This window comes from Salvia hispanica, unplaced genomic scaffold (assembly GCF_023119035.1).
Source record: "Salvia hispanica cultivar TCC Black 2014 unplaced genomic scaffold, UniMelb_Shisp_WGS_1.0 HiC_scaffold_650, whole genome shotgun sequence".
NCBI classification, from domain to species: Eukaryota; Viridiplantae; Streptophyta; class Magnoliopsida; order Lamiales; family Lamiaceae; genus Salvia; species Salvia hispanica.
In genome coordinates this window covers 69575-81000 of record NW_025952411.1, presented here as the reverse complement: position 1 = coordinate 81000, position 11426 = coordinate 69575, and the positions used below count along the sequence as shown (strand labels likewise).

The window sequence follows — 11426 nt, the reverse complement described above, 5'->3', positions numbered from 1 at the left end:
TGTAATGATTGATTTGGGAGTCTTTACACCTTTCGACTTCTTCATCAGGTGAAGTCTAAGGCTGGAGATTTGCAAAGTCATTCTGTTGATGACATAGAATACCAAACGACACTTGTATATGTTGTTGATGTGAAACCTAAGGTGTGGTTGCCTGTGCGCCTTGTAGAGGGTAGACTCTGCACGGAGATAAGAACAAACCTGTCATGCATACGCGAAGAAGCCGAGAAAGCATTTCAGAGTGCAAATTCTGTTACTATAGAAGATTGATATTTCTGGTGTTTCAGTCTGGTAGTTATACTCTTACTAGTAATTTTCGATATACAAGCCGTGAGTTAGTCGTGGAGCTCTTAAATGGTGTTTTTCTTCCTGTTTTATGCAAGTTTTCATTCAATGGTGTAGGAATCAATGAATTGAGAAATTGATGATGCCTCAGTCATCAAGTTTTGTCTCCAAATAGCTCCAGCATCAGCTGCAGTAAGTTCTAGTTTGGACCTTTTTTCACTGACTCCTTTCTCTGAGGAAATCACTTAATCAATGTGACTCTTCTTGCTGCGCAGGAGTTGGGTCATTGCAAAAAATAAGGGCATGCAGTCGTTGTCTCGTTTTGCTTCGCCTACTAAGGGTTTCGAAGGAAGGAGCTCAGTACATAAGAAGAATGCATTCCTGAACTCTCTTGACCAATTTGACAGTGTTGCCTATTGCATCCTCTCAAAGTTTTACTTTTGTCAATTTTTGGTTTCAGTCATCTACATTGAGATACTATGTTAGAATATGAAATTTCATTGTAAATTCATATACATAAATGGAAAAGAGTGAACTTCAAAAATGGTCCCTGGACTATGGGTTTATCTCGAAAATGGTCCCTGGACTTTAAAAATATCACCAGTAGTCCCTGGACTAAGGGATAATATCAAAAACAGTATTTTGAGACGAAAATGCCCTTTTGAGGGGTTTTGAAGGGTTTGGGCAATTTGGTCTTTTTACACTTTTAACATTTTAAATCTGATATTATTTTAGTTATGTACTAAATCTGATATTATTTCAAAATTATCATTCTTCATCCCTTTTGTCATCCTTCACTTTGTTTCTTTATTTCAATATTAGATTTAATTTTACAAAATTAAATTTTAAATTTCAATTTTTAAATAGCAATAAATTTTTTTAATTAAAACTATTAATTCATGGACACTATAAATATTGATTGAAACTATTAATTTTTGTTATTTAATATAATATTAAGCTGAATTGAAGAAGTACAGAAAAATAATATTAATCATGATGGAAAAATAAGAGCTATTCTATTTAGCCTTCGTTCGGTTGTTATAATTGCTTGTGATTGAATATTATGAAGTCGACTAAAAAATTTGTATATGAGTATTTTTGTTGAAATTTTCTAGTCATTTTGATTGATTGTTTTCAAATAAATAAACGAAAATTATATTAGTTTTACATTAGACGCATATTTATTTCAGAATAAATCATGTTATATTGTCTATTTATGATTAAAGCTATTAAATATTGATTAAAACTAAGACGTTATATCTTATTGATTAAATATTAGACACTATCAAATATTGATTATGACTAATAATTTTTGTTATTTAATAATTTTTATAATTAAAAAAATTATTGATATTCAAAAACTGAAATTTAAAATTTAATTTTGTAAAATTAAATCTAATATTGAAATAAAGAAACAAAGTGAAGGATGACAAAAGAGAAGAAGAATGATAATTTTGAAATAATATCAGATTTAGTACATAACTAAAATAATATCAGATTTAAAATGTTAAAAGTGTAAAAAAACCAAATTGCCCAAACCCCCAAAAACCCCTCAAAAGGGCATTTTCGTCTCAAAATATCATTTTTGATATTAACCCTTAGTCCAGGGACTACTGGTGATATTTTTAAAGTCCAGGGACCATTTTCGAGATAAACCCATAGTCCAGGGACCATTTTTGAAGTTCACTCAATGGAAAATAATTTGTCCAGGCTTTGTGGCGACTTCAACTTTAGTAGAGTTTCGATGTTGAGATGGAAAGTTCAACAGTCATTTAATTAACAAAAATGATGAAAATGTTATTACAAATTAATGACCTACTTTTTCTACTGCATATTTTAAAAATACATCTGTGCTGATAGTATTTTCTGCTACGTTAGATTACCCTCAATATGACAATCTCTACCATATACATAAACTTGAGGTTGAGGTAGTAAAAGAATGTGAAAAAAAGCCCTGCAGGTACAGTCGATGATGCTCCATCTACCACTGGCGCCGCCATGATAAACCGCCTCTGACAGTGCTGCTCGTTGCAATATAGTCCTCAGTCGAATCTGACCCGCTTCCAACAGATTCATCTGAGCTGCTCTCTGTTGACCGGAGATGTATTCTATCTGCATTTTCCACAACCCAATCAGTGAATTCGGGAGATGATGCCAACTCTGCTACAGCCTGCCGTGTGGTTCGCTCTGTGAAATCCTTCCATTCTTCCTGGGAATATTTCTTTTTGTTGGGCGTCTTGTGGAAAGTTGAGTAGTAGTCAACTGAACTGGATGGAGTTGCAACATCTGCAGCAAACAATAAATAGGGCAAATAACTCACTTTTGACAATGTAGGTACGCTACTAGTAAGATATGAAGAATGATCAAATAGAGTTCCATTGTGCCTTTCTAGTTCTACATCCATCCAGCCTTTGGAATTATAGTCAGATGAAACAAAGAAAAACAGATTAAAGCTACTAAGCTCCAACAACAGGTACCTTTCACAGGAGAAAACGTATATGTTGGTGAACCCTTGTAACTTTTCCATAAACTTCCTCGAGGAGTTGTGGTTCCAGACCTTCTCAGGAATTCAGCACGTCTAGTCTGTCTTAATCTTACACCTCTTCTTCTTGGAGGACTCCAGTTTGGTGAAAATGTTGAATCACTGCACCACAAGTGCACGGTTAGAATAAGCTGTGGGTGGATAGAACCAGCAGTAAAAATCATTGTTTTCTTCTCTATTCGAAAGCAAATACATGATCAAAGTCATGGTGATCAAAGGATTGCATAACAATGTCAATGACTAATATGCTACCAAACGTCCATTAAGCCCAACCTTTATAAAGCGTTTATCATGAAAACCTACTAAAAAGCTGATTTGTAAATACAGTCTGTCAAGAAGAAAAATACGTACGTAACTAACTAATAGAAGCCACGCAGTGTTTACCTGAAGCCATGCCAGTTAAAGTAAGTGAAGCAAAAGTAACACCCCAAAAGTGACATCAGCAGTCCCATTACCATTGGAATATCAAGTGAGCTCTGAGATTCAAATAAAAGAAAATTGTTAAAAGCTGGAATCATCTTCCAGAAAAACAGGCAGTATACGACAACAGAAATTTCCAGCTCAAATGCAGAATTATAAAATATGAGACTTAACGTACTAGGCTACCAATAATTACAAAGCTCGAGAAACTGTAAAAAGGAAGATGGCATCAGTGATGTTATACGAGAAGTTAATCTAGCATAATGAAAAGATTATATGGAAAAGTCCAATCAACAAGCTGATTAAATGAACTAGAATATTGAAGTCAGAAAGGTGTCTACTCGTTTACAGAACTCAAATAGTGATAGAAAGTAGTGAAAAGATGATGAGTTGGTTATAACATTATAGCTGATATTATATTATTGTTAAGATTAAAAGTTATCAAATGATTGTTACTTATGTCATATGCTCTGATGTAAAAAAAAGGAGCAACTACTCAATACTGTAGCAGATGCATTGATCAAAAATTTTAGGATAATATAAAATAACCTGGAAAATGAAAGTCACAGCTACTACACGTAGAGCCCATTTCACAAATTGGGCTACGCCAACATCCACACTTCCATCATCAGCAACAACAAATTTCCCAACAAGCCAATAGCCAAATGCAGCCCCAGCCAGTACAAATCCAACTAGCAAAAATACAAGCACCTGTAGACAGAAAAATTCCTGTCAAAATACCTGAAACATATAATCTGGATAACCTAAAATAGTGGGTTCGGTATTTTCATTGAAATCTCTCTTGTGTCGATACCCAAAAGATGTAACATGGCGGGATCTGGATAGATAAACTTACAGCGTTGTGCATCTCTTGATTGATGCCAATGTGGAAAAGAAAGGCATTGACAAATATAGACAATCTGTTCAGCAAAAAGGTCCCTGCTCCAAGCTGAAATACATTTCCTTAGTATCAGATGCAGATAAATGTTTATGCCAAAAGAAAATGAGAGCAAATAGCAATCAGGAATACTTACTGCCAAACCACAAATGGTCTTATAGAAAACATTTTTACCAATTGGCAACAATTTCCTTCCCTGCACAAGAATGAACAATAAGAGACGACCAGAACCTTAGAAACTTCCCTAAAATTTGACAGGTTACTGATAAAAAGGATAATTCAGGCATGAAATGCCTTTTTTAGAACTTACACTAGTGAAGAAGGTACCTGGAAGAGAACGATTATGACAACAAGACAAACTCCAATGGCCATTGAGCTGCTGTAGTAAAATGGAACCCAGCTACTAACAATTGGTGCAAGCAGCAATAAAACGAAACCAATAGCCAGACAAATTAACCGCCATTTATGGAACTCTGCCCATAGGAAACACAAAAACATCAAGAAAATGAGTATAGTGGTATGTGACAGTCACAACCACACACATGATGATGATGAAGACAAAATAGTACTCCTACAATGTGTGGAAGCAAAGTAAGCCTGACCTAATTCGGTGCTGACGGTAACTGAACCAAACAAGTTGTCAACAAACTTCACATCAATGAATCCATCTTCATATGGGGAAATTGCAGTGCTCCATATGCCACTATGGATACCATCCCAGTTATCATTCTCACATTTGCACAATCCAAGTGAAGCATTTCTGCAGAAGATATTACATGTGGGGTTAAGTAGGCATCCGATCAGATTATGGAATAGTTGTCTCAATTTAAACCGACCTGTGTAAACATATTTGAATTTTCTTGTGGGATCTCTCGTGTATGTTATCTGATGGGACCAAAGTGATCCTGTGGGCACTAGAATAACTCCCAAGTTTCAGTCTTGATAGACCAGAAACATTGACACGAGCACAACGCACAATTTCTTTAGATAGAACCGAGTCAATCAGCACTCCAGGAGTGGCATTTACTACTTGACGATTTTCCACGTTACTTCCTGAAAGTACAACAAAAGAATATCAGATAACATTTCATGGATTTTTTATGTAAATATAACCAAAAATCATAGATAACATAACCCTTGAAAATCTACATTAAATTTTCATCAATGGAGAAGTTAAACATGGACATAACTAGCACCTTGAGAGCTATACACAATCCCGATAGCTTTACAGCATCCAGAACTTTATTCAAAACCGTTAAGATATCCAAAACCCTGTTTACCAAAACAGTTCCAAAGCAAAGCAAGAGTGCTTGCCATCTTCCAAAATCAAAGGACGGGCTATATAAATAATGAACTTACTGAACTGAAACAAGAACTGATCCAATCCTAAAACCCATGAAATATTTTCCCCATATCGTAATCTCCTCCAGATCAAAGACGGTGAACTCCCAAAAAGGAACACAAAATAGCAGGAAAATTACAAATAAACAAAGGAAAAAGACAATAACGCAAAGAAATTTAACAAATTGAAACCCCATAATACACCTAATCACCTACACCCATTTTTTCTAGCTTAATTTGCACGCATTATCACAAACTACAAGTTCGCCCCCAACATTACCACTCAGTGACGCGCCGCTGGGAACTAAACCAGTTTCGCAAACCCGTGTCGAACACAATTTCCACAAAACTAAAATAAATACAAAAATAAAAGCGAATTCGGCGAGAAAAAGTTACCGGAGATTGCTTCCACGTCGGCGGCGCCTGAAGCGACGAAGACCGAAGCCAAAATAAGCAGTATGGCGGCGGAAGTGGTACCGGCCATAATTTCTTACTCCTTGGCGACGAAGGAGAAAGGAGAAGAAGATCGGAAGACTCGAATATAAGCGCGCGCTAAATTCCAGACTATTTATTGCTGGATTTGCATACTGTGGGCATTTTGGTAATATTGAGTTCTGCTAGGGTCGGGGAGAAATATAGAAAGTTTGGGGGTAAGGCGGTTGTGTTCTTGGTCGGAGAAGTATTTAAAATTATGAATCGTGGTCAAATTTTGGTATTTCCCACGAACTTTAAAGTTGGTAAATATCACGAACTTTATATTTTGTTTGTTATTTATCATGACAGTCCAAATAAGATATCGTCAGCAAAAATCTTATTATATGTGGGACAACCGTGAAATGTTTATGATATTTTAGATTACTTTTCAGGTTCATGACAAATAGGATAAAAAGCTACGTAGAAAATTACATTGATTTCGTAGTGTCAAGTAGGATAAAAAATGCACGAAAGTTGGTTGGATATGGTGATTGACTTGCCATGGAAAATACCAACAAACAAAATGTAAAGTTGGTGTGATGTTTTAGGTCAATTTTAAAGTTCATGGAAAATATCAAAATTTGACCAAAGTTCATGATTTTAGGGACCATTATCCCTTTTTTATTCTTGGAATTTTTATTCAAAATTTTAAAGAATGAATAGGAAAGATTGCTAAATAAATAAATATGGACTATTTCTATATTTTGTTTTGGGAGGGGGGCGAAATGTTTTGAAGAAAATAAGTATATTTTCTGTTTCCTTTATTCTCCTATTTATATTAAGTCACTTATTGGGTCCAGATAAGGATCTATGGAAAGTTTTGGATATGACATCCCTCAACTAGCTTTTTACTAATTAAATTGAACCCACAATTTAATATAAGCTTATATTTGAATATTACGAGCAACCACTATGGAAGTAATATTGTACTGCCCATCCAAATCCGAGAATTATAAATAATCCGGGTTTCCATTGTTTTGTCATTCATTTCCCGCTTAAGATGTAAACATCCATTAATTAATTAGTGTAATGCTATATACTTAATTAATTAACATCTTATTAATTTCAAGAGTGGACTTAACAAGAAACACTTATTTATTATTCATAGTAGTAATCAAACTCCAACTAGCTAGGTTCCAAATAATAAAGCCTTATTTCGAGCTCCTCTTGAGGACGTTATCAAACGAGACTCACCTCGCGCACGATTCAACATAATAGCAATCATAGCACCGCTAGATATTAATCACCAATACCCAATATACCTGGATGATTGGGTTGTGAAAAAACCCCACCATTTGGTAAATCAAAGTAGTGCATAATCAAATACCTTATGCTCAATATTAATGTACATTGATTAAGAAATAATTATCAAGACCTCGGAAGTTTCAGGTAGATAGCATAAAGACTTGTCTCATTTGTTAGATTCCTTTAATTCAGGTGCTCTACTACATGAATGTCATCTTATTTCATTAAGGCTTAGAAATATGCAGACTTCATTACAATCTTTCACGATAGGTAGTCTAAGCCTGTCCCGGGTTGTGAAATTATTGTTTTTCTTTGTTTAGAATCTGACTGTTTACGTTAAAGTGAACGACGCCCTACAACCCGGTCTACTAAAACAAAGACTTAGACTTTGTTAAGTTACTTATACATTTAAACATGCAATAAACATCCATTAAATGTAAAACATAACAACATTACTACAAAAACAACTGCTGTATTCCTTAAAAAATAAAATAAGAGTTTTTTACAGTATTGAATCACCTCGAAAAGGTGATTTAGTATACAAACTCTAGCAATATGTAAAATCATTATAGCGATAAAGATTTATTATTACTCCCCACGAGTTTTAATGTAGAATTGGTAAAGTAAGAGAGAGGAGGAGACAAAGTAGGTAAAGTAAGAGAGATAGGGAGAAAAAGTGAATAAAGTATGAGAGATAAACTTTCCATTTTTAGATAGTGATCTATTTTTTTGTGGACGTCCCAAAATGACAAAAGTGATCTATTTTTTTGTGGACTAGAGAAGTATAATAGAATTGCATCATTTAAAACTACTACTCCCTCCGTCCTAGCCTAAGTGAGATTTATTCCATTTTGGTACGTCCCAACCTAATTGAGACGTTTTTTTTTTGGCAACAATCAACTAACTCCTCTCACCTACTTTATTCTCTCATCTCTCCTACTTTATCCTCTCTCTTAGTTTATTCCTTCTTTTTCTTTTCTTACTTTATTATTTCTCTTACTTTATTCTCTTTCTCTTTCTTACTTTACTCTCTCTCTTAGAGCATCTCCAACGTCGGACGTCCCAATGGGCCTTGGACCGGCGTGCGACGCCACGTCGTGGACGTCCGCCACTAAAGGGTAGGATGGTGAATCACGCCCGCATTTTCTAAGGATAGAAAATACGGTTGATCGCGACTTAGGGAGGGTTAAAGAAGCGAGAAAGAAAGGGGAAAATAACGAAACTCGACCATAGCTCAAAATAAATGGAATAGCTCGAATAAAATCGAGTATTATCTCAACAATCAACAACTCCAAATGAAACTATCTTAACAATACACGAACTTAAAAGAAAACAACATTCAGCTGAAGCATTCGAGAGAAGAATAATATTATGTACGAAGACATAATATATTCGAACATTTAAAAGCAAACACAAATCTTCACCAGCTCTACTCAATACCCACCGCGCTGTCGAGCTCAACCGCACATTTTAAAAAAAAATGAGTGGCTGAGTACTTGATGCGTCTGACTCATGCCGAAAACATTTTATAAAAAGTATTTATCATGACACCATTGAGTGCCCTCGTGGTTCTAACTTTAAAAATACCCGAGACACTAAACTCATTTCCATTGTAAAATTCGACTTCTACTATTTTCCCATAGATGTCTACCATATTCATCCATTGATGACAAGGAATGTGGCCACATTCCAAGTCACTAGACCGCCGACCCAAAAGACGGCTCACGATCCCCATTGGTGTACACTAGCTCCGAGTAGAGACTCACTCCTAGTCATACCCGAATTCGATTATCCATAGATGGCAAAAGCCACAACAGATAGGTTCCATAGATAAAACAAAACACGGCATGACAAATATTCATTTTCACATAAAATATACTTAGGGCATTGCCCTTATTTAAAAAGAAAGCTCACCTTGTTCTCTTAAATCCTCAACTCGTCCTTTCCGTTCGCTTCAAATAGCTTGCAAAAATTCACCCTTTTTATGGAAGAACATAATATGCAAAAATTAGACTTTGCAAAAAGAACTTAATTTAAAAACGATGCATGCATCCTACGGTGTGTGCTCAAATTATTCTTCGTTCTTTCACAGAGTTGAACATATATATTCTCGCACAATCATCCAACGCCTACTCGAAATTATTTCATTAGCCCAGCAGAAGTTACTAAACACAAACTAGCTACAAAACGATTTTAAACAGAAACTTTCCAACCCTATTTGTTTAATCTAAGAGGCTCAACTCATGAAATTTAGATGGCCTAATAGATAAATGAAACTTGCAAAAGGAAAAGAAAGAAAAGTAATTAAAAGACTAAAGCTAAATCTCCCTGCCGCATGTATATACTCCCTATCCATTGCAAAACAATTAAAAGAAAGAAAAGTAATACGCAAACTCCCGGCCATCACAAACGCATTTGTCTCACTCTTTTCTTATACCTCACACCCCAAAATCTCTCTCCTACACTACGGCCGCGCTTCTTACCAAAATTCACGACGACTTCAGCGTCGCTGCTTCTGTCACGCCGTCTCCATCACGCTGCAATCCAGCCGCTGCCCGTGAGACCAATCGATGATGTCCGCCTCCCCTTTTCCCCTTTAATTCTTCTAAATATCTTTATTTAAATTCTATTTGTTCCTGGAGGGTTCATGTTGAATTAGTTTCAAACAAAAGGGCCAAAGATAATATATTGGGAGCAATTACAGATTATTCAAGGAATTATTCAACAAGTTTCAAGGATGAACTAAATTCTCGTGAAGGAACTACCGTGAATGATATGCCGGGAATTAGGGAAAAGAAAATACCTTTGCTGCAAGGAGGGAACTTAAAATTTGTAGGAAAACAACTTGATGAAACTCTCGGCTCTCCTCACTCCATCTATTTCTTCTCAACTTGTGGAAGGGTAGAAATCTGCAGTAGATTGGTGGCTTCTCTCTCAGATTTTTAGATGTGGTAGAATCGTGAATTCGTGGGATATGTGTAGGCAAACCGATAGATATGGTTGGCGGATAGATATAACAAATTTTATAAAGATTGTTTTGTTGGTTGGAGAGATTTTAGGGAGTGGAGATGTTGATGAAACCGTGAGAAGAAAAAATCGGTTCCAAATAAAATTGGGCTGCAAAGAAATAAAGACTTGGTTCTCGGCCTCAAAATGCATTCAAACTAATTTAATGAATTGGGCTTGCAAAAGAATTATTTTCTAAGTCTATATGTAAATTCATTTTCCATCGTCGAAAACACATGTCTCGCTCTTTGGTTTTCCATTCACATCTTTCTCATTGGTCGTAAGTCGAGTCCTTCAAACGTTTATAGAACTTGGGTTTTAATAAAATAAAAAAATTGTACAAAAGATGTCTTTGAGAACAAATAAACAGTAGAAAAAGTCGGGATGTTACGTATGGACGCGGACGTCCGTAGCGGACAAGGGAGATCCGCGGCATTCGCGGACGTCCGTCGCGACGGCAGCGAACGTCCGCCATTGCAGATACCGACGGACGTCCGCGGCGGACGTCCCGATGCGATTTTTAATTTTTTTTTTATTTTTTTTTACAAACTCTATATATACGGCTCGTTGAACTTCATTTCATTCTGCACCACTTGTGTTAACAAGTTTCTCTCTCTCACGTTTCTATTATTATTATGGCAAGTGGTAGTGGTGGTGGTGGTGGTGGTGGTAGTGGTGCGGTGGTAGCGGGCCGGTGACTAGCGCCGATCGTTAGGGACGGGCGCTGGGTCGTTACGTCTAGGGAGATAAATCGGTGTTACAGCGGCCATGAAGCAACAACAACATGGCGGTACCCCGACCCATCCGTCGTCGAACTACGCACTGACCGCATCGCTGCACACCATCGGCTGTACGCGGACTATTTTGCTCCGGAGCCACGGTATGGGGACAACTTATTCCCCGACGTTTTAGGATGAGTCATCCTATGTTTCTTCGTATAGTTAGCGCTTTAGAGCGTCGATACGAATATTTCAGATGAGAGAGGATGCGGTTGGTAAACCCGGCTACACGCCCATTCAAGTGCACGGCAATCAGAACGGGCATACGGAGGTGCGGCCGACATGTTCGACGAGTACCTCCACATCGGCGAGTCGATCGCCTGCAATGTCTGGAGTTTTTTTGTCAAGGCGTTAGGGAGATATTCGGGGATACCTCTTCGGAAGCCTACCCCCAAGACCCACAGATTTGATGACTATGCACGGAGTCGGATGGGTTTCC

General features: G+C 36.7%; 1 protein-coding gene and 1 long non-coding RNA gene across 3 annotated transcripts; one reads left to right on the top strand and one right to left on the bottom strand.

The window, feature by feature from the left end:
- The first annotated feature begins 22 nt into the window (after positions 1-22).
- On the top strand, positions 23-826 carry LOC125199730. 2 transcript variants are annotated; one of them, XR_007172623.1, is made up of 3 exons: positions 23-288; positions 400-474; positions 558-826. It is a non-coding gene; the product is annotated as an uncharacterized LOC125199730 (long non-coding RNA). The 2 variants fall into 2 exon arrangements; XR_007172622.1 differs by having other exon boundaries at positions 23-474.
- Positions 827-2029: 1203 nt separating this feature from the next.
- LOC125199729 lies at positions 2030-6040 on the bottom strand. The gene is made up of 10 exons (XM_048097653.1): positions 5880-6040; positions 4979-5195; positions 4745-4902; positions 4470-4615; positions 4279-4338; positions 4101-4193; positions 3794-3955; positions 3209-3300; positions 2760-2926; positions 2030-2568 (listed from the first exon to the last, which is right to left on the bottom strand). The coding sequence occupies exons 1-10, from the start codon at positions 5965-5967 to the stop codon at positions 2264-2266; spliced, it is 1488 nt and encodes a 495-aa protein (XP_047953610.1). The 5' UTR covers positions 5968-6040; the 3' UTR covers positions 2030-2263.
- Between the last annotated feature and the right edge of the window lie 5386 nt (positions 6041-11426).